The 23,510-nt window shown below is 53.0% G+C and overlaps 1 protein-coding gene across 1 annotated transcript in view; it reads right to left on the bottom strand.

Moving 5' to 3' along the window:
- Window positions 1-17,599, bottom strand: part of Glp1r (glucagon like peptide 1 receptor) — a 35,210-nt gene extending 17,611 nt beyond the window's left edge. The window contains exons 1-5 of the mRNA XM_027943717.2: window positions 17,522-17,599; window positions 10,182-10,278; window positions 9,225-9,332; window positions 2,462-2,580; window positions 2,062-2,168 (exon numbers count right to left, since the gene is read on the bottom strand). Coding sequence (XP_027799518.1) covers window positions 2,062-2,168; window positions 2,462-2,580; window positions 9,225-9,332; window positions 10,182-10,278; window positions 17,522-17,599 — 509 coding nt within the window. The remainder of the gene's footprint in view (window positions 1-2,061; window positions 2,169-2,461; window positions 2,581-9,224; window positions 9,333-10,181; window positions 10,279-17,521) is intronic.
- Between the last annotated feature and the right edge of the window lie 5,911 nt (window positions 17,600-23,510).

A 23,510-nucleotide genomic window follows, 5' to 3' on the forward strand; every position in this document is an offset into this window, starting at 1 on the left:
TTATTTTGAGACAAGGTCTCTAGGGACTCACTAAGTTATTAGGCTGGCTTTGAATTTGCTGTCCTCCTGCCTTAGTCTCCCAAGCCACTGGGATTATAGGCATGTGCCATCGTGATCAGTTCTCAAAAATCTTTAGGAGAAAGTCACCATCGTTTTGGGACAGGGAAGATAAACAGACCAATAGAAAAGAGTATAAATGACAGAAGCCAACTTACAAATATATAGACACTTCTTGTATGGTAGAGTGACACTGCAAACCAAGAGGGAAGGCATGGGTTATCAGTAAATGGTACTGAGACAATCAATTATATATACGCATGGAAAAATGGAACTAAGCTCCTGATTTTCACCACACACAAAAATAAGTTCCAGGTGGATCAGAGAACCACAGGGAAAGAGCAAAATTCTCTTTTAGAAGGAAATATAGGTGACTATCTTTGTGATTCTAAGATGGGGTAAGATTCCTTACAGAAAAGCATAAAGTAAATTTAGTCTTTGGAAAAGAATGATTTTTTTATCAATTGATAAAAGTTAATTTTATCAATTGACAACATTTATTGATAAGTCTTTTTTATCAACAGGAGATAATAGAATAATTTCAACCCATTAAAATGTAGAACTTCTATGCATAAAGGGCACCATGGAGTGAGTAAAGAAACAGAGACTCAGAGAAGGTACATCCTGGGTTAGTATCTAGAATAATGAGTGCCTGAGATAAACAAGAAAAAGCCAGATAGACAAATAAAAATTCAGCAAAGGATATGAACAATCAAGTCATAGAATAAACCATGAAAAAATGCCTGGGAAAATTAAATTAAAAATTAAATGCAAATTAAAATTGTAATGAGATATTTCACAAACTTCAGAGTAGCAACACTTAATTTCTAAAAATATTAAATACTGGGGAATATGTTAAGCAAAGGAATCTCTTTTACTACTGGGGAGAGGGAAAATTGGTAATGACCACTTTGAAGAGCAACTTTACTACCACCTAGTAAATTTGCAAAAGCAGGTGGTCTTTGATTGGGCCGTTGAACCCCTAGATACATGCCCTAGGGAGATACAGGATGGGTCACAGGTGAGAAAGCCCATTATAGCAAGGTTTATAAGTCAGAAATAAGTTATCTATTAAAATGATATCAGACAAATAAGCCGTGCTACAACAAAAGAATATGGAATGACTGTTAAAATTAATGATATAGAACTACCTGGTTAATGTGAATCTCACAAAAACATAATGTTGAACCAAAATAAAATGCAGAAGAATATGTATGATGTACTGTTAAAAATACACAAAGCCATGCTGTATATTTTTACAGACACTTAGAAACGTGGTACAAGGATGAGGAAATGAGTGGGACCTCATAAGAGGTCTGGCCAGGGGTTTCCTCTGGTGGGGGTGGCCAGGGGCTGACCTTACAGTCACCAGGGAATGTGACTCTACTTGAAGGCTGGATGCATTCATCACTGAAAGGCTTCATAATAAAAGAGAAGAATATTAGTCCAGTGAATGCATTTATTGAGCACCGACTGTGTGCTCAGCACTGTGCCAGGTGACTTGGGGGCAAAAAGAGGAATACCACATCTCCTGTTCCTGCTGGGCTAGTGTCCTGAAGTCCCTGCCCTCAGAGTTGTCCCCACTCTCAGAAGTCTTCCTGTCCCTGAACCCAGCGCCCCTGATGTACCCAGAGGGAATGGGAGGAACCTGCTCCCCAGCTCCTAGTCTAGGAGGAAGGTCTCGTCTGACAGAGTAGAATTTCTAGTCACCTAAAATCATACTGAATTACTGATTACTGAAGTTACACCCTCTCACTGGAGAGGATGCCCAGGATTTTCCACCCCTGTTAAGGTGAGGGGGGTCATTTTTGCATACATGTGGACATAGTTACCCAGCAGAGATCAGAGTGCGTACACAGTGCTGTCCTGGGTTTTCAACCTCGTGTTCTCCAGAGAGTTCCAGAAAGAAGGGCTTATTGTAAGGCTGCTTTGGCTCAGAGTTCCCCTCCTCTACCTGGAGCAGTGAGCATGAAGGAGCCCCCTCCCAGGGTCTCAGCCCCTTACCTGAAGCTGAGGAGGATGGCGGAGGCGATGACCAAGGCCGAGAAGGAGAGCGCATAGCCCACCGTGTAGATGACGTAAAGGGACAGGAGCTGCTCCTCCGGGGAGCTCTGTGAGCACACGGGGACACAGTGAGGGTGGTGCCGTCCACTGCCCCCTCACACTTCCTCACACTTCTCTCCAGGGGATAAGGACAGGGAGGGCCCCAAGGCAGACCCCACTGGGGACCCCAGAACCAAGGACGAGAATGACCTATGGAGACGGCTTCAGAGGCCCTGGGAAGTTCCAAGGCCCCAGAAGGTGTGACAGGGGGTGCATGAGAGGAGCACAGACAGACCCCCCAGAAGCCCACCGTGGAGACCCTGCTGCTGGGTCCTGGGCTCAGAACTCCTCCCAAACTCACTTTCTCCCCTCGCTTGGACTCCTCGCACTCCGACAGGTCCCTCCACGGCTGGCTGGAATTGTCCTTGTGCAGCCAGAGGCCCTCCGCTGTGCAGAACCGGTACACGTGGCCCTGCGGCACTGGGAGAGGGGAGGGTGGCTCTGTCCAGTGCTCAAAGGCCCTTGTCCTTCCCCATCCTGAAGGTCATCCCTGATCCACTTGTGAGATAGTAGGAGGCTCAAACCTGCCACATACACACACACACACACACCTTCATCCCATCCTATAAACCATGATGGCCCCGGGATGGGACAGCAGGTCACTAAGGTGGACTGGTCACCCAGTCCCACCCTCAGCTTCTCCTCTTGGCTACCAGGGGATGCAGTGGGATGAACCCATATCTCTGAGATGAGGTCAGTCCAGCCCAGATCCACATCCCAGCCCCCAGCATTAAATCACACAGGGGACCCTGCCACAGTCACTTTCTGTAACTTCTGATTTTCTAACTTGGCCCCATTTACCTCTCACACTCTTTGGGGACGTCAGATCCTAAGAAAACTGAAGACCCCGAGGCTCTGAACTGCAGCCCCTACCTCAGGGTGCCCCAGTCTGAGGGAAGATAAGGCTCTGTCCTCGAGGAGACCAGTCTAAGAAGACATAGCTCTGTTCTCTGAGGGGAGATACAGCCCAGTCCTCAGGGAGACCCCGTCTGAGGCAGATGTCCCAGTGATGCCCAGTTGAGGGTGGACACAGCTTTCCCCTTAGGAAGTCCCAATCAATCTGATCCAGGACACAGACTCCCCTTCAAAGACCACCCAATCTAAAGGGAACACAGTCTCCAGGTACAGATGGACTTTGCCCTTGGACTTACCTTTCAAAGGGGAAAAGCAAGCGTCTACTTCAAGTAACCCCTAGTCATACTTGGAGATGGAACTAGCCCTTGGAGACCTCCTAGTCTGAGAGAGGGGAATGCCCTAACCCCTGCCCTCAGGTAGCGCCTAGTCTGGGGACGAGGCACAGTCAAGACTCTCACGAGAAAGGAATACCACCAATACAAACCAGCAGAGATGAGAGAGGCCTAGCAGAGCTAGGAGAGGATATCACCTGTGGCCATTCCCATCCCACCTGGGTATCCAGGTGCTAAGAGCATCCCCACAAGCCCCACGGCCCTCCCCCTCCCCCACCCAGGGAGACAGGCTTATGGCCCCAGGTTGGATGTGGGGTGGGGAGAGTGCTTACTTGTGTCTAGGAGAAAACACCTCATTCCTCACCTCCCTGCAGGGGAACCCGAGTCTGGCACCAGGCCAGGGAACAGGTAAGGGACAGAGGAGTTGGCACGGTGATTGAGGAGGGAAGCTGGCTGGGAACACTTTAAAAGATTTTAAATTCTAAAAGACTAGAAGATTTTAAAGATCAGCTTCCTGCGCTGTGTGAGGCAGGCACAGTGAGAGAGAGAGAGAGAGAGAGAGAGAGAGAGAGAGAGAGAGGAGAAGCCACCAGAGGTCCTGGGTGACAAGTGGCTGGTCAGTGCTCAGGTCGAGAGATCAGCAATAAAATGAGGTTAGTGAACATGCGTGTGCCAAGGAGTGTCCCTCAGGGGCTTGGAGGGTGACCTTCTAATACAGGGGCTCTATTTTACAGATCTTAAGGTTGTTGTCACATGGCAAGGAGATCTTTATCACAGGGTCCAGTTCCTATACCAGAAGGGCCTGTTGACTGGACCTTGTCCTGGTCTTTCCTTCCCTAACGCATCCTGGACTTGCAGCGGTACCCCTTCGGGAGGACCTGTGTTTTATTTATTTGTTTATTTTTTGCAGTGCTGGGGATTGAACCCAGGACCTCTCACATGCTTGGCAAGTGCTCTACCACCGAGCCACCTCCCCAGCAGAACCTGCATTTTAAAAGAGACTTCACCTGGGAGAGAAATGAGAACCCAAAATCTAATGGTAGAACTTCTGGCAGTGGGATGAGCACGGGGGACCCCTCTAATGCACTGATGAACAAAATCAGGCACATGGAAACCCAGAGAAGGGGAGGTGCATGGTCTGATTTTAGTAACTTGAAGGGCTCCTCTCAGTCCCCATATGCCTCTTCTATCTGCTGCGGGATGCCTGAAATCCTTTCCTGGGGGTCAAGTCATCAGATAGGCAGCAAGACCAGTCTTTGGCTGTAGATACCTCCAAGAGCAGTAACGGGGACCTGAGCGGACTTCATGGGCAGTGAGCAGGTGTCAGAGCCTGCTCTGCAGCTGGGCATCCACAGAATCAGTTTCTGAACACCTGCTGCGTGCCTGACACCTGTGCAGGTAGGCATCGTCAATCCTATTTTACACATGAAGAAACAGCCTCCGAGAAGCCAGGTGACTTGCTTGAGATCAGGCGGTTAGAAGTAGCAGAGTCAGGCTTCTAGCTCTCTGCCTTCAGAGGACAGAAGTTAGCAGCCAGACTTGCTGCTAACAGTCAACCATGTCAACATGTGCCAACTGGTCTCTTTGCCATTGTGGCCCCGGGGGAGCTTGCACTCCTCATGCCCCCTGTTCAGGGCCAGCTGGGGGGTTGGGGAAGCAGTGTGCGCACAGATGTGTACATTCTTGTCACAGAGTCAGGGAGCACCGTGTCACTGAGAAGCTCAGTCAGCCTGTGCAAGTGTATCTGTCAGTTATCCTTCATTAGCATCAAATGTGAAAAGCCAGGGCTGGTTCCTGGCCGAGCCATGGTCCCCAGGCGCCCGTCCTGGCTGGAGGTGGGCTGGGTTGGACCCGGACCTGCTTATGGGCCCAGCTTTATCTGGCCTGGGAGGAGCTGGTCAATCACAGCCAGGGGCTTGGCTCCGTCTTGTCAACACAAGGAGCTGCATGCCAGGAGGCTCAGGGATATTTCATTAAGTCAGACCCTGGTCTGGAAATAAAACCCCCAATTAAACACTTCCCCTCCTGGAAACTGTCGCGGCACCTGTTATCGAGCTAACAGCCACCTGTCCATGAGGATGTGGGTACTCAGGGCTGTGGAGAGCAGCTCATGAATCCATTAGCTCCTGCACCCTGGCAGCAGAGGCAGCCATCAAGGGCCACTGGGTCCATTGTACAGATGGGGATGATGAGACTCAGAGAGGCAAGAAACAGGCCCTTCCCAAACTGGTGGGAAAGGTAGCCTGGAGCATCAGGGCTCAGGAGAAGGAGCCCAGGTTCCCAACTCCACGGACACAAGATCAAATCCTGGTTCTTCCCTCAACCAGCTGTGGGCCCTTGGGGTCTCAGTTTCCTCATTTGTAAAATGGGAAGCAAAATGACTTTCCCAGGAGATAAAACAGTGAAGTCCCTGGTGCGTAGCAGACCTTTAACACTGGCTGAGCCCGTGGTCCCCAGGAGCCCATTCTGGCTGGAGGTGGGCTGGGTCTGGACATGGTGGAGACTCTGCTGCCACTCAGCCCTTCACTGAGGCCAGGGAAGGGTCTGATGACTCTTTAGCCAGGGCACCTCTGGGGCCCAGCTCGTGCCTCAGTCTCCCCTTGGCAACCGCAGCCTGCCGTAAAAGCTCCTGGGCTCGACATTACTCAGGGGAGGCACCTGCCAGAGTTTCTAAGAACTGTGAATGATCGGCTATTTTAAAAGCATTTTATGACTCTCATATAATTAGAACTAAGCTAACAAACAGGTAGAAATCAGGAGAGGGGCAGCTAATGAGGCTGGAATGATTTGTGGGTGAACGAGGCTGTTGCAGGGCCCTGGGGCAGCGATGGGCTCTCTGGAGCTCACGGTCCTGTGTGCACGCGGCACTTCCCCCCAACACCGCCCTCCTCTCCCTCCTGCTCCCGCCCTCTGCACCTTCCTGAGTCCGGGTTCTCAATCGGGAAGGTCAGAATTCAAGACCCGGCTGGCTCCTCTGGGACATTGTGCAGCTCTGAGACCTGGACCCATGTCCACAGTGCTGCCTGAATGTCCTCCCTCTGTGAGGGGCCCTTCCTTCTCCTTTCTGCACCTGCCTATTCTGCCAGGCCTGGCCTGGATGTCACCTGTCCCTGGGAGCCTTCCCTATACCATACCCGAGGCACCACCTCCCTCAGCACCACTGCCTGGGCGGCTGGGCTGACCCCTTCAGCCTCGTGGTGAAGTCCTCCTTCTCTCTAGCACGCTCACACACCCTTGAAGGTCTTATGGGATCCTCACAAAGGTCTTCGGTCATTGTTTGGAATCGAATTCTTTCTCAAATCGCCCACTCCTCTGCCTTGCTCCCTGCCCAGAGGGCTGACCCCTGGGCCAGTGTCACTAGGCTCCTGGCCCTCTGCTGAGTCTGGCCAGTGGGAGGCAGGGACAGAAGGAGGACAGCAGCCCCTCCCTGCTTGTTCTGAAGTTCTGGCAGTGGCTTCTCCCCTCTGCAGACACAGACCTGCTGGTGGCTTTCCCCAGCTATCAGGAGGACCCCAGCCCCACTCCTGCCCCTTGCTGCTCAGGTCTAGGGGAGCTAAAGCTTTCCACGTTTTTAGTTCTGGGAGCTTCATATATGCCTTATTGGTCCCTTGGCCCTGCCCAGCCTGTGTGAGGGACCCTGCCATTAAATCCACTCTTAACTCCTTGCAGGGCATGCTTTCTGCCCGGCCTCTGCCCGAGGCAATGTCTTCCTTCTCCCCAACCTCAGCTCACACTGTGAAGTTTCTTACTGGCTGCCAAGAAAGCTCCAGAACTGCCCCCTTCCCATTCCCATATGCCCCAGGCGGGGGGTCAGGCAGCCTCGGGTGCCAGCATCTGATGGGGAAGCACCAGGCCAGAGACAGCAATTATGTTTTGGGAGCCTGGTGGGTGTCTCTGCGGGTCCCTAACTCAGGGAGAGGAGGCAGAGCTGGTGATTCCGAGTGTCAAAAAAGGGAGTAAATTAGCCTGGCGACGGGGGAGGGGGAGGAGGCTGGCAGGGGGCCTGTGCACAGGCCGTTATCTTCATGGAGAAAGCAATAAAACCGTGTTCGCTCATAAACGGGCACCACCAGGACCTATTTCCTGCTCAAATAAAATTAAAGGTGATGGATGGAGCCGCGAGCAGCAGGCAGAGCTGGGGGCGCTTAGTGCTGAGTGATGGGCCTTGTCCCGCGCCTGGCTCCCTGGGGTCTAGCGGCCCAGCCAAGGCTGGCCGAGCAGCAGTCCCAAATCTTCGAGAGACAGGGAACATGTGTGCGATGTGGGAGGTCAGGAAGGTATGCGGGGAGGGTGAGAAAAATTGATAGCCACGTTTTTTTCAAGGACCTTCAGTGTTCCCCACAGCTACGCCGCCTGCTCTCTCCCACCTCCAGGGCGAGCAAACCCAGGCCCAGGGGCCTGGGAACCTGCTCTGCCCACACAGCTAGTCAGGCCGAGCTGGGGGACTGCAGGGCCCATAGGAAGAGGGTGGGACGCTCACTGCCCTCCCTGGGGTGTGCCAGACAGCACACGTCCCCAATGAAAGGCTGGCATAGCAGCTGAACCCAGCGACTGTAAACCAGCCTCCAGGACTGATTCCTGGGTCCACGGCTCCTTAGCTGTGTGGGCTTAGAAAAGCCACTGAGCATCTCTGTGTCTCAGTTTCCTTATCTGGAAATGACAGGGAGATCAGAGTTCTTGCCTCAGAGAGTTGTTGTGAGGACAGAAGAAGCTCGTGTAGGTCAAGTGTAAAGAGGCCATGGTGAAGAGGACCATGTGAATCCAGGTCCTCCCCAGGTGCCTGCCTCTTCCCCAGCCCTGTCTCCTCTGTGCACCTCAGGGTGTGGGGTGCAGCCTTCTTAGGAGACCCGCCTGGCCTTCCTCTGATCTCAGAGTCTCTTGGGCTGAGGTGAAGCTTACATCAGGCCCCGCCAGGCCACCTCCTCCAGGAAGTCCCTGGCACCCCACGGCTGGACTTCTCGCTCACTCAGGCCTTCTGGGACACAAGGGTAAGGGCAAGGACAAGATCAAATCCAGGCTCTGCCATTCACTGCCTCATTTGGAACATGTGACTTAAACTTCCTGGGGCCTTTGTTTCCTCATCTAGACCAGCATAACCACAGGGTGGCCGTAAAGACTAAACAAACGTCCCTCTTTTACCACAGGACTTGGCACATAGTAGGTATTCAATAAACACGAGCTATTATGATGATGATGATAAGAGCCTCTTCTCCTGTTATGAAGCCCATGGAGACCAACTCCTGCATCCCATGGTGCCCCAGCACAGGAGGCTGGGATAGAGAGGTGAGAGGAGAGGACATATTAATTACCCCCCTAGTCAAGTGTCCCCAGCAGCCTCTGTAGGTCTCTGTACCCAGTGACCCTCCCACCTACCCAGCTGCACCTTTCCCAGTTCAGAATCTCCCCTGCAGCAGGAATGAGCTGGGGAAGGCCTGAGGGGCCACCCACCGACACCCTGCTCACTGCTCCCCGTGAGCCTTTGAAGAGTCAGGACGTGGACAGGTGCCCCGTCCAGGTATGAGCCACCTACACACACACACACACACACACATAGGTGCGGCAGAGCAATGACACCTGGGTGTCCCCCCACCCCCTAGTGTCTGTGCCCACTTGGTCCTGTCCCTGACTACTAGATTGGAGGGGTCACATTTTGGTCTTAAGTCAGACCCCATACTTGCTAGCACAGGCCTCAGGCCCAGGCTGTACTTCAGGCCACCCTGATACCAGCCACTGCTGACCATCCCACCCCTTCCCAGCTCTGGAGAGGCAGGAAGACCACTTACTAGGAGGCCTAAAGACGTGCGAGGGCTGCATCTCAGAGGAGAGGAAGCAGCGCCCTTTCCTGGCCTCCTGGATGCAGGGAGGGGAAAGACTCACCACTGCTGGCCCAAGGCAGGTACCAGGGGCAGCTGACATTCACAAAGGAACCTGGGGGCCCGTCTGGCCAGCAAGCATAGTCATCAAAAGTCCGGTTGCAGAAGAGGCCTGCAGACAGAGCGGATCATCTTAGAGTCCTTGCCAGTGTGGAGCCAGGGAGCATCCCCGCCTCTCCCCAGCATGGAGACAACACTCCACTGACCTCTGCTGAGTGCTTACTGTATGCCAAGCACTTTTCCCACATTGCAGGAACAAGCTGCTTGAGCAAGTGACTTGGTCCCTGTTTCCTCTCTGTAAAGGGAGGTACCCCCCACCCCGTGGGACCTTGTGGGGGAGAAGACTGTATGTACATACATGGACATAGTAAGTGCTCAATAAACAATCCCTAAAGGCCTACTTTAGGTTACTCATCACAGATCAGAGATAAACAGTAGTTTATGAGGCTGAGAAAACCTTTCTCAAGTGACCTTGTGATAATTACAGTCAGGATCTGATCCCAGGACCGTATGACTGTAATACTGTGCTCTTTAAACCACCTTACAAACTCCGGCAATATTCACTCTTATAAACGTGCTTGTTGGACTTTTAGTCTCTGCACAGGTCATCAGGGGCTGAGGAGGACATGAAATGGAAAGGCCAGGTCCCTGCTCTGAGAGGCTCCAGCTGGGGGTGGAAAGGATGGATAAGCCCCCCAAAGCCGAGCACAGGCCACTGGGTAGACAACAGAGATTCCTGGGGGAAGGAGAGCTTGACCTGGAAGAACCTGTGGTTCTAGGTAGGGGACAGGGACAGAGAGGCATTCAGGAGAGGGGACAGCTTGACAAAGGGCTGGGGGCACAGTGCAGCTGTGACGTCCCAGAGAAGCAAATGACCCCCAAACACGAACGTGGGCTCCATCACCACTTTCCGAGGGATGGCTGGGGGAGAGGGTGAGGATGAGGCCCCACCTGGACCTACCTGTGGCCGGAGGTGGAGCCTCCGTCAAGAAGCGCTGGCACTGGCGACGGTACTCTCGCCATTTCTGCACCGTCTCAGAGAGGGACACGGTGGCGCCCTGGAGGGGAAAGGGCAGAAATGGGGACCTGTGGGCCCAGCCAGCCCCTCTTCTGCCTTCTCACCCCCACCCTCTTGGTTTTTTGATCTCTAGGGATCTTAGACACCCCAACCCCCCCAGGCAGGCAACGGCCCCCTTCCCGGGCGGCGGGGAGCCTGACGCAAAGGTAGTAGGTAGTTTCAGGGGATGGGTGGGTGAAGGGGGAGCAGAGCATGTGTGACTCATTCATGCCTTCGTGCCCTGGTCTAGGAGAGGACTTCCTGAGGGCCAGGGCTGCCTTATTGCCGGGGCCTCCCACCTCCCCATGCCTCCTCAGCCTGCCTAAGTGAACCCAGCACCTCAGGAAGCAGAGCTAAGGATCAGACCTGGAGCTCCCCAGCTGGGTGACTGTGCTCAAGGACTAAGGGTGTAGGGTGCAGCCACACCTGGTACTACAGACAGAGCCAGATTAGTACTCCTCCGGCAAAACCCAACCACTGACCGAGGAAGGCTACAGGCCCACCAGTGCCACCCTCTAACATGACACAGATCCATTACTCAGCCCAGCTCTACCCACCAGGAGGAAAAGCCACCCTGAGAGGACATGGTGGAAGGGGTCAAGAAGGTTCCAGAACACTGAAGTCACACCTGCGATGGGAGGGGCCCTCCTTGTGAGTGGGGGATATGAATCTCAATTTTCACCTAAAGGAACACACAGCACCAACCAAACAGCCCCACTCCCCCAGGCACCACCCTCTGCACGTTTATTGTTGTTGTTGGTGGTGGTGGTGTGGGTGTGTGCGTGCGTGCGTGCGTGTGTGTGTATGCAATGCCTTTGGGTTGGGTGCTTTATCATTTCATTTTTTTTTCCTGAACAGCCTTAAAGATTATAAATATTCCTTATTGTGAGGCTGTAGTTGCCAAAATGACCGGAGAGCCCCTTGTATAAAATTTAGGGTCTATACATAATTTAAAACAAAATTTCACTTTTTGAAATCACAGAGATGTACACGTGGGCTGAAATTACAGCATTTCAGAACCTGGTGTCCCTGACTCGCCGGCAGCACCCTAAGCACACACCAGACCTGGTGCCAGGTGGTCCTGCCCTGGGGTGAGCTGAGCTGTGTTAAAGACATCTCTCCAAAGTCCCAGGTGCCAACCTGAGCTTCCCTAGCCACACGGAAAGCTCCAGAGGGGAGTCAGGCTTGCTCTGAGCAGTGAGTGAGCTAAGGCTGGCCGGCGGGGGGACTGCCCTGGAGAACAGGGCTCTTCTGAGGGTAAAGATCAGCTTATTTGTTGGAGGTGAAGGAAGAAAAGGAAATCAAATGTACCAACAGTAAACATGGTGGCGTGATTTTTAGTGTGATTTCAGCTGAGGGGTTGGCAAGGTTTTCCTGAGAATCAGTCCAGGGGATAAAGCCACCTGTCCACTTCCTTTCCCATCTCCCTGCTCCCTCTTCCTCCGGGAGAACCCCCCTTAACTTCTGTTTCCAATAGGAAGACAGCAGGAAGCAGGGTCACTGGGGACAGGAACAGGGCAGAAGGTGTGTCTAGGCGGGGAGTGAGAAGGAGGCCCCAGAACCCAGCACCTTCCAGCAGGACAGCAGGGGAGGGCCAGCCTGGCCACCCACACCCAGGTGGCTCCAACAGAAGTGTCCTTCTCACCTATTCTGAGCAAAGTATGGATGTGAAATATCTTCATCTGCCCCTCAGACTGGGGCTCCCTGAGGGGGGGGGCACATGTCCCTCAAACTGGGACTCCTTGAGCACAGGGCTGTACCCCCTCAGACTGGGGAGTCCCTGAGGACAGGCTGCATCCCCTCAGACTGGAGCTCCCTTGGGACACAGCCCTGTCTCTCCCAGACGAGGGGTCCCTGAGGAAGAGGCTACATGTCTCTCAGACCGGGGCTCTCTAAGGACAGGCTGTCTCCTCAGACTGGGGCTCCCTGAGGGCAGGCTATGTCTCCCCCTCGGTTGTGGGGCTCCCTGACGATCGGGGTGTCCTGCTCTTTCCCTGAGCCTGCTCAGGATCTCCAGATGCCTGCCAGCCCCTACCCCACCCCTGCCTACATATACTCATCACCAACTATGGAGAGTTTGGCCTTTTCCACAGCTTCATGGGAGGCCCTGGGTGTGCCAGGTTTTAAGTAGTGGTGGGCGAAGGGGACATAGAGCATATAAAGATGGCCCTAAGAGCCCTGACTGCAGAGGGTCCAAGGGCTGCTTGGGGTGGGGGTCAAATGTTTTGCAGGACAAGTGACGTGACCAAGAATGCTAGAAGTGCCTGGCATGGTTGTCAGGTGGTTCTAAATACTGGAGGTGGGGGTACACTGAAGGGAGGGTGGGGTGGCTGTTAGCAATGAGGGTGGCATGTCAGCAGGGCATGGCGGGGACAAAGCACAGAGGGAGGAACATGGGTGCTCTGGTGAGCTGGGAAGGCTGTGGGTTAGTGCTCAGCCGGGACGGGGAGAGAATGGAGGGACAGGTGCAAGGCTCTGCCCTGGGACAAGAGCAGGTAAGTGAGGCTGGGGCCAATAAGTGCCACAGGCCGAGGTGCCCAGGTGACACAGTGGAGGGGGAACCGTCCTAGCTTTGGGCTCAGATGTGGGCCTGATCCTGGCTCTCCCTCCCATAAATTCGGTCTGTGACCTTGTGCAAGTTTAACTTCTGGCTTCAGCTTCCACATGTGCCAAGTGGGATGGTAAGAACCGCCGCCCCACAGGATCCCCGTGAGGACCCAGTCAATGCTTGGAGTGGCCCCTGCGCGTGGAGGAGGCTCAGTCAATGGCATGTCCTTAGGATTCTGCTGCTCGGGGGAAACCGCCAAGTGGAATAGGCAGGTCTGGCTTCCTGGGCTTGGGGGCCTCATTCATCCTTTCCTTCTAGAATCAGCAAACTCCCAGAAAGATGAAACTAATAGATTTTCATGCCCAAAGACCAGTTATTCTGCTTAATTAGTGGCAGCTTCCAGCAGCAAACGTGGCCAATGGTTAAGTGAAGCGGGGAAGGCTTGGGGCTCCCTGCCCTGTCGGGGACGGGGTAGGTCCTGCCCATATCTTCCCCCTACTTCCTCCTCCTGCCACCTGAGTCCCTGCTCCAAGTCTGCTGAGATGTCTGGAGGGTGAGGAGGACACAGTGGCAGGTGTCCCTGTCCCTCGTAGCTCTGGCACAAGAACAGGGCAGCAGTGGGGACCTAAGGGGACAGAGTAAGGGCAGGTGGGCAGATTTTAGAATCAGGACTTCCAGGTTGCTTGGAATCCCTCTGAGGGGATGACAGGGCTGGAGGTGACAATAAGGAGGGGCATCCCCTCAGGTTCAGGAGTTTGGGGAGGAAGCAGGAGACAGGAAAGGGAATGTCAGAGGGAGTGGTGTGGCCTGTGGGAATGAGCACAGGAAGTGTCACAAGTCCTTGGTTTATATCCTAGCTCTGTCCATTAACCTATGGCGCATTTTATCTTTTGGGGCCTCCACTTCCTCACCTGGACAGTGGCATTTGCTCCTGTTCAGAGTGACTGCATACAGATAGATGGAAACCTTCGGGAGGTGTTGAGCCTAGAGCCAGCGGGCAGCATTTGCAGGAAGAAGGGCAGAAGGAAGGACATGGGAGGGGTGGGACCCTCAGGTGACAGGCTTCCCAAGGCCTGGGACTGTCCCCCTCTCTAAATCTGGCTGCAACGGGAAAGGGCCTCCTACTTCTGTGTGTGAATATGTGAACCAGGTTCTTTCCCTTTCTGGAAACTTTCTGAGTTGAAGAAAAGGAGAGAGAGAACACAGCCTCTCTGGGCCACTGGGTGGGCCATAGGAGGGAGGGAGGGCCTCTCAGAAGGAGCAGCGAGGGCTCCAGACAAATATCTGGAAGGCTCCGAGTAGACCCTTTGGTCTCCCTGGCCTCTCCCTCAGGACCCTGTCCTTCCTACCTGCCACCTCCCAGAGCCCCAAGTCATGCCTTCCATCGTGGCCCTGCAGGGCGAGGCTGCCAGAGCCCTCTCTCTTTGTCCCCCCTCCCATTTTTTTTCTTTAAGGAATTTCGATGTCTGAACAGCAGGTCAGGGAGACGTGAACAGCACACACCTTCTCACAAGCTCAGGAACCCTGGCACGGATAAATGGTCACATGCATTATCACACACACCCTCAAGGACATGCCTAATGCTGAGACCGTGAAATGGGGTCATTCCCTCCACCCATACAATCACACACAGACTGCCAGGCATACTCACATGCTGAGACACTGCCCCCAACACACACTTTCACCCAGACACACACACAAACCCCATGCCTCTGGACTCATACACTTGACTCACACTGTCGCAAACATAGACACTGCCACATGTACACACTCCCCCCCTTCTCTCTCTCTCTCTCTCTCTCTCTCTCTCTCTCTCACACACACACACACACACACACATACACACACACACACACACGAACACATACCAGCAGGATGTCACACATATACTTTCCAAGATGTCACACATACTCAGAGACCCTCCCACAGACAAAGTATCAAATAAGGGTCACCAAGACACATGTTGGGCACCCAGTTACATGCTAAGATGTTGCTACACACACAGTGACTCCTGTCCAGGCAGATGGTCACACACAGGGTCATGTACAGATGCCCAGGGAAATGGGGTTCATCCGCCTGCCCCCTCCTCCCCCATCTGTCTCTCTGTAGCCACCTCTATCCCACACCCCTCTCTGTGTCTCACACATGTAGGTGCAGATGCACACGCAGGAATTGGCCCTGCAGGCTACAGGGAAGGAGGGGCCCACTTTTCCTTAGAGGAAGGCACTGGAGGCAGGAGGTGGTTTCTGACCCCTCACTGTGTCTATATCCAGGAGGAAGCCTCTCTCAAGGCAAAGTCCACACTGACCAAGGCACAGCTCTGGACCCTGTCTGCCTTTTATGAGAGTGCAGAGCCCCCTCTCTAGGTCCTGTTCTTAGCTCTGGGAACACTTCCAGGTTCCAGAAGACAAACAGACCAATACTCTCAGGTGACTAAAGCAGCCATTTCAGGGTGCTAATCCTCTCACTGACCTTATGTGATAGATCTTCTCATTCTTACTTACAGATGAGGACACTGAGGTTTACGATGGTCCAGTATCCTACTCAAGACCAGTATCCTACCCCACCAGCTAGTAGTAGACCTCATATTTGAACCTAGTTCTGTCTGGTTTTAATTTGGGTGTTAAAGGCACTCCTGTCTTCTCAGAGACCAGTCTTCTGCCGAAAGTCTTGGGGAGGTAAGGAACAGGGGAGGGGAGTGGTCCTTCCCAGCAATAGTGAAGGAGTGACCTAGGTCACCTTTATCAGAAGTGGACTCAGCCATCCCCTATCTATAGGCAAGTGGCCTCCAGCCTCAGCAGACATGACAGTGGCTCACTTAATTCTCCCCACAGTCCTGCCCCTAGGAGGAGGGGACCAGGCCCCACCCCCTTTTCCTTCTGTGCTTCTAAACTGCAGGACCACCTTATATAGGGACCCTCTTTTTCTGAGTTTTTGTCCCTCCATCAGTGATGTAAGGGAGTAACTCTAGTCTTACTGACCTCCTAGACAGAAAACAAAATGCAAAGTTCGCTTTTTAAGAGTCTTATATGCGTGTATGAGGTTTTGTCACAATTACTGCAGTCTAACCTCAAAGCCGCCTGTCAGTCACATCTCTGTTGCCCACAAGGAGAGCATCCCCCAAAGCTCCACCCTCTCTGCTCAGTGCCTGGTGACTCCTGTCCGTCTCTGCTACCCCAGTCCTGTTATGGTCCAGGGCTGAGGAGTGAGGGGGAATCAGAGGAAAGGGCAGGTTCAGGGAGCCTGTTACCTCTGCAAAAAGGGGCTGGGAAGAAGACACACAGTCCATAGAAGTTTTCTTTCTTTTTTTCATCCAAACCAGATCTGCAAACTTGGCCTGCAGCAGGATGGGACCAGGATGCACAGCCTCCCACCCCATCCCTTCCCAGCCCATAAGATGAGCGAGAACAGGTAGTGAGTCTGCAGTCCTGGCATGGAAAGATCCTGACTTCACCAGGAAAACCATAGCCTGACTGGGAAGTCCTGAGGAAAGCACCATGGAAAGAGAGAGGGATTCTTCTGGGACCAGGGGTAGTAACTGGCTCTTGGAAATAGGGAGAGGGAGAAAATGAGTCTGGAAAAGGATTTAGGAGCTGAAAAGGTGCTGGCACCCTAGCTTAGAGGCATATCTGTCCACATCTGGATTCTGAGTCAGCAGTGGCGTCTGCTCTCACTAAGGCAGCCTTTCTCCTATTCTGGGACAAATTTCAAGACCAATACAGGTCCACCCCAAAGATCTCAGTTCTTTAGGTCTGGGGTTAAGAGCCACCCAAGCCTGCTCAAGCATGTCCCAGCATCTTTGGACAGCCATCCTCTCCAAAGGCAGTTAATACCTCCTCTGGCTGGGGTCTGGGGCAGGGAGGGCAGAGAGGGCAAGGAGAGCCAGAGAGGGGGCTACAAGGGTCCACCTGTGTCCTGCTCTCCTGTAACAGCAATGAGGCCAGGGTGTTTCTGCGCGGCCCAGTATGCAATCTGGCATGGGCTGTCAATCAGGGGGATCAGAACGGGTGTCAGCAGAGTATGTGTGCTGGGGGGCGCTGAGTGTTTCTGGAGGACCACTGAGGCTTCTGTTTGCTGCAGGGGCTAAGGGAGGAGGTGGCACTCAAGTCCCATCTGGGAGGTCACCTGGAAGGACGAGTTACCACCACAGGGTCCCTGGGGCTATGAGTCAAAGGCTGTCCTGTGGGTCTGATGCCAGAGTGAACAAGCTGGGTCTCCATACCTGGCCTTCTCAGCCCTCTCGGAGCCCTCTCACTGTTTTTAACCGGAGGACGAGGACGCAAGTATAGGGGGACGCACCGCAGGCCAGGGGTCCAGTGTATGGGGGTGGGGGGTGATCAGCAGTGAGAACTGGGCTGTGACAGAGCCGCGGGCATGGGCTGAGGAGGAGAAGGAGTTCAGAAAGTGGTTTGGGAAGGACAAGGATGCGGCGCAGTAGTCAGCGCAGGGCGGCCGGGACAGCTGGTGCCCTGGCAGAGGGGCCCTGGCGGCGAGGAAGTGGGCGCCTCACCGGCGTGGGGGGATTGTTCCCTGTCCAGGCTCCACCTGGGCCACACAACTCTCCAGTCCCTAGTCCCCCCGGGAGCCTTTCGGTTCCTCGTCTGCAGTGAGGGAGTTTCGCTCAAGTCCGGGGGCTCCTGCGGGGTCCCCGCGTCCTCAGGCCCTTCCCCCTCCCCCCGGGGTCCCCGGGGCTCACCTGGGGGCGGGGGCCAGCCCTGCCCACCGCCCCGAGCAGCAGGAGCGCCAGGCGCAGCGGGCTGGGGGCGCCGGCCATGGCGGGGCGCTCAGGACTGGGCCATCGCTGCCACCTGCGGAACCGCGCGCCGCGACTGAGCCGGGCGGGCGCCGGGGGAGGAGCCGGCGCGGGGCCGCCCCGCCCGCGGGAGGGGTCGGGCGGGGTCCGCGGGCTTCCGTCCGCGCTGCCCAGGCCCTGATCACCCGGCGGCCCGCAGCCCGGTCCGCAAGTCCCCGGCGCTGCGCTCCCGGAGAGCGCCCTCGGGTTTAGGCAGCGCAGGAGCCCGGCCGCCAGCTCTGAGCGCCCGCGGTGCGCTTGGCCGGCTTTCAGCGACAAGAGCGGCCCGCCCCCCACCCTGGCACCCCAGCACCCCCAGGCTCCCCGGCTAAGGAGAGCCACCGCCTGCCACAACGTATTGAGGGGACCCGAAGGAAAGCAGGGTCGGGAAGCGGATGGGACTAGTCCAAGGTCACACCGCCTGGCAAATTTCTTCTAGAAAGTATATCCCCAGTGCGGCGGTGCCTAGGAAGAAAGATCGGTGCGGAGCGACCATCTCTTCCCCAAGTTCTCCCCTCATTCCCGGCTCTGTTTTCCAGGCAGGCCCAGGACAGCCAAGGTTGGGGAGCTGGGGTGCGGATTCACTTGAGCCCCCAAGCTTCGCCACTTTTCCCTGCAGCCCCAGTGCCTGTCCTTATAACCCCGGTGTAGGTGTGGTAATGTGGGATCGTGACTCTTCCCTGTCTCCCTGTTTTGTGGGGACTCTGCATTTCACCTGCATTTGTTTCTACCTCTGCCCTTAAACAGTACAGGGCAGCAGAGCTGGCACAGCGTCGATTCCCTCCTACAGCATGTAAGTGGGGAGTGCGTGCTCAGAGCGACTGGCTTATCTTCCCAAACACTCTTGAGAAATGGAGATGGAAAAGGAGGATCCCCTCATCTAAGAACATTGATGCCACTGTTGGGAACCACGGGTGTGGCAGCACCCAGCCCTGAATCTGCCATGGGGCACGTCTGCACCATTCCACAGAGAAAGGGAATTTGTGAGGATAGTTGTACTTTCGTCTACCCAGAAGTCAGTCTAACAGGTACCTTTTGGGTATTACTTAGAATTAAATTGTTCAGCTCCAAGGGAAGGACAACACCATCCCAAATAACAATGGTGTTAAAAAAAAAAAAAAAAAAGGACTTTTACGAAAAAAACGACTAGAGGTTGAACCCAGGTTGGGAGTGGCTGCTCTCTCATCATCAGGGTTGCCAGATCTTCTAGCTTCCACTTTCTCTGGTTCAAGTCTTCTACCTAATGAGCTTCAGATCTAACCCTGGTACCCAAATTTCAGCCAGCAGGAAAGAGGAAAGGGAAAGAGATGGGTATCCTCTACCCATAAAGAGATACCCTGGAAGAAGCAGTCATCAATTCCAAGTCTGTTGGTCAGAACTTAGTCACATGGGCTCTCACGTGCGGGGGAGGCTGGGAAGTATCCTTTATTCCAGGTGGTCATGGGCACAGTTAAATATTGGGCCTTGTATTACTTTGTTGGCTTTCTGTTGCTAATATCACAGTAGCACCGACTGGATATATTTTAAGGAAAAGAGTTTTATTTTGGCTCATAATTCTGATCCAAGGTTGAGGGCCTGCATCTGGTGATGACCGTCTTGCTGGCGGAGTCCTGGTGTCTCAGATCATTACATGGCAAGAGATAGGGAGTTCTCAGTATACCTAGCCAAGACGGTTTTAATAGCAGACTCACTGCAGAGAGTCCATTAACCCATTAACCCACTAATCCAGTAATTATATGAATGGCTTAATCTGTTTATGAGGGCAAAGCCTTTATCACCTATTAAAGGTCCCACCTGGTCCCACCTCTTAATATCTCATAGTGGGAATTTAATTTCAACATGAGTTTTAGAGGGGACAAACCATATTTCAACCATAGCTCTCTATAGGAAGACCAGAAAAGAAAAAAAGGGCAATAATTTGTAAAATCTGCTACATCCGGATAGAGAGGGAGAAGAAGAGAGAGGAAGAAAAGAGAGTATTCAGAAGGAAATAGGCCCTTTCCTATATAATTATATAAATTTATCAACCTCCTAATTACATTTATTCAGCAAGTATCTATTGAACACCTGCCATGTGTACACTGAGCTAGGTCCTGGGGATACAGAGGCAATGCCATCCTTGCCTTCGGAGAGATTATGTTCTAATTCAGAAGGGAGACAATAAATGGGTAATTACAGCATTGAGTCATTTAGATTACAACTGTGATAAGCATTGTTGTGATAAGCACTTAAAAGGTCACTTTCTCTCTACCAGGGGCTTTCTCTGAGTGGGAGGAACTTTTTTGTGTGTCCTGCCAGGGCAGGGCAAGCACCTCTAGGAGCATCTATCAGCTACGGATGGACAGAAGTGGAAGGACAAATACCCTAGCTCCTGGCCTCTTGGACAGACAGCTCAGAGACACTGCTGTCTCCCAGATGTCGCTAGGTTCCTGTGGTGCTCTCCTGCTTGGAACCCCTGGTATTGCCTTCCTTCCTTGTCTGTCTCACTGTCCATCAGCAGGGGGCTAGAGCATCCTGGGGTCACCCCCCAAATAAAAGCTTCTGGGAGTGCCCAGCTGAAGACAGAGGCTGTGTGAGGGCATCTAGGACAGAGAGGCTGGTCTCTCCTTTTAACATCTGGGTCTAAGAGCCTCTGAGTTTGCCCGGATGCTGCTTCTCTCTCAGCATGTACCATCCTGGAAACTACCTGGCTCCTTTTCCCTCGACCACAGCTCTGGAGGGGGGAGGGGCAGGATGGCATATTTCAGCACAGCACAGGTTTTTCCCTAATAATAATAATAATAACAACTTCCTGGTGGCCCTGTCTCTGGAGATGATAAATGATAGCAGGTGCCCTGCCCTGTTGCATCCATGGCTATACCCTGTGGCTGTTGGAAAGTTGTGCACTGGACATTTGGGAGGATTTCTCTCCCCAGCTTGTAAGGGAAGTGGGAGTAGGTTCAAAGTCAGATTTATTTATTTATTTATTTATTTAATAACAATGTCACTGCTCTCCATCCCTCCTCACCCATTCTCCTAGCAGATTAGCTTTCTCAAACTATTATCTGACCTTCTCCCTAAAACCATCATCCATTGGCCCCATTTCCTAGGATCAAGTCTTCCAAACCCATTAGCATCTAAGAAGCCTGTCTGGATCTGCCCCAGCTCATCTCTCCTACCTCTCCTGTCTGGGCTCCTACTCATGCTTCAAGACCCAGTTCCGATGGCCCACTCTCCAGACTTTTCTTCACTCTTGCCCCTCAACAACCTGTCAGCAGCAAGAGCTCTGGAAGTCTTCCTTAAACATGGCTCTCCTCCAGGATTCCCCAATATCTGCCCACACTCAGAACCTCAGTGGAAGGGTGACCCCACTTAGAAGCTTTCCATGACACCTCCCCCTCCCCATTTCTCATAAGCCCAGCTCCTTGAATAACTACCATGAGGACACTACAGAATTATGAAATGATGGGAGCGTTATGAAGTGCTCACGATGCTGGTTAACCTCTCTGTTTCCCTGTGGACTGAGACCCTTGAGAGCAGGGCCTCATCTCTACCCACAGCACCCAGCGAGGTGCTTGGAACATAGTAGGTGCTCTTTGATTCTTGTTTCAAATAAATGGAATGGGTTGAAGCCCTTTCCACGTTCTGTCCCGTCCTCATCAGGCTGGCCTTCTTGGGGGAAGGGACACTTTCTTGTTCATCTCTGGATATCCTGTATCAGCATCAGCCCTGGCACGTGGCAGGTGATCAATCAATGTTAGTTGCAATTGAAACGTGTCAATACAAGTGTCTGATGAGTTCCCAGCACACCAGAGGTGCTCAAAAATGTATGGGAGGAAAAAACAAATGTATGGGAGAGGCCTGGGCTGGGAAAGAGGGCAGAGCATGCCCTGGACTGTTCTTTCCCCACAGTGTTTTCAAGGTGCTCAGGTCCCCTAGAGCAGAGGAAAGCATGTCCCCCACCAAGAACAGATTTGTATGGCATTCATTTGCTAAACTATATCAACGATAACAATAATGCTACAAATGAGAACAAAAGCCACTGCTTCTGGAGCCCCCAGGTGTGGCTGAGTGCTTGGTGGGCGGGCCCTCACCACTACCAAGGGCCAGGGTTGTTAGGCCCATTTCATGATGAGAGGACTGAGGCTCAGGGATGAACAATGAGCAGACCTGGCATTTGTCCAGGTTCACCAGTCCCCAGAGCTGGTATAGATGGAAGCTCATTGGGAGCAGCTGGATCTTTGGCAGCCCAGAGGTTTGGGGCTTCCCCTCTGCCGTCCTGTCTCAGGAGCTCCTCTTCAGTGGCTCCTTCCTGTACAGCCCAGAGCTCTAGGTCCTGCCTCTTACCCTCATACCCAAGGCTTCTCCAGGCGCCCCAGGTGGGGTCCCCCCAGCTCCATCTGGTTTTCAGATGGCCTTCAGAAATAGGAACAGGAGCAACTGATGTGCACCCCTCAGGAGAGGGTGCTCTAGGCTGTATCTCTGGGGAGACAGGCCTGAGAACAGGCTGTCCACCCTCTCTGGCCTCAGCAGCAAGACCAGGGCAAGAGCAGGGCAGATCTTTTGCTTGGGAGGAGGCAGGAGAAACAGAGGAGATAAGAGAGAGGGCAGAGGAGAGGAGAGGAGAAGGATTTGCCCGAAAAAACAGGTGTCTCTTGCCCACGTAGTTCAGGCTTCTTCCCAAGCTCCATTTACTTCCCCAGATTTAACATCACATCCCTCTTCTGAATGAGAAGATAAGGAAAGAGTCATCTTGTAGCCTAGTGTCAACACATGTTTACAAACAGACCTACACACGGATCTTAGAGTCTGGGGTCTCGGGTTCAAGTTCAGTTCAGTTCCTTACTGTTCCGCGTTAACATTTGCTAAGCCTGTCTCACACTCCATACGATGGGAAGATGAACAAGGGCTAACATCTACCCAGCATTGCCTCATGCCAGACACTGTCCAAGGAGCTTTGCAAGACTTCCTAGAAACTTCCTGTACAAAGTGTGTGCATTTCTTGTCAGTGGGTTTGCTTTCAGGTTGAATTCACTGAATTTTCTTGTGTAAAGACATCACATGGGGGTCACCCCTGGATATTCTGGCAGAGATCGGTGTGTTCCTGATAGGGAGTCTTGGGGAACATTTCCTTTCTAGATGTCAGAGCTGCGGGTCTTGGATATGGCATCAAAGGTGGCCTTGGTAAAGCTGGCACAGGTGTAACCGTCATCAAGACCATACCGTTTGCTAAACTGTGTTAACAATAACTTACAAATGAAAACAATAGCTACTACTTTTTGAACCCCAACTCTGACCCACTCTGACTGTGTATGCTATGGTTTAGATATGAGGTATTCCCCAACGTTCATGTGTTAATGTAGGAAGAGAAACGATCAGATTATGAGATCTGTAACCTAATCAGTGGATTCATCCATTTGATGTATTAATAATTTGAAAGGATTTACTATTGGGGGCATGGATTGGTAAAGCAGATCTCTGGGGTATACCCTTGGGAATTATACCTGGTTCCCCTGGAATCTCTCCCCACCTGCCTCTCCCCGATTTCTGGTTTTCCTCCATCATGCCCTTCTGCCATGTTGCTCTGCCCCACCTTGAGCCCAGAGCAATGGACTTGGTCAGCCATGGACTGAACCTCTTAAACTGTGAGTTCAAAGTAAAATTTTCCTCCTCTAAGTTGTTCTGGTCAGGTATTTTGGTCACAGCGATGAAAACCTAACTAGTGTATTGTGTTATTTCATTTAATGCTCGCCAGCACCCTCACCCCAGTTACCACCAGATACAGTGAAGTTCAGCTGCTGGGAGAAGGTAGAGATGGCAGCCGCTGCCCAGGAATCCAGTCTCTGCAGGAGAGCTTGGCTGCTGCAGCTTCTGCGGACAGAGTGTATCCCAGGAGGATGTCCCTGCGGGCGAG

This window comes from Marmota flaviventris, chromosome 6, assembly GCF_047511675.1.
Source record: "Marmota flaviventris isolate mMarFla1 chromosome 6, mMarFla1.hap1, whole genome shotgun sequence".
Classification (NCBI taxonomy): domain Eukaryota; kingdom Metazoa; phylum Chordata; class Mammalia; order Rodentia; family Sciuridae; genus Marmota; species Marmota flaviventris.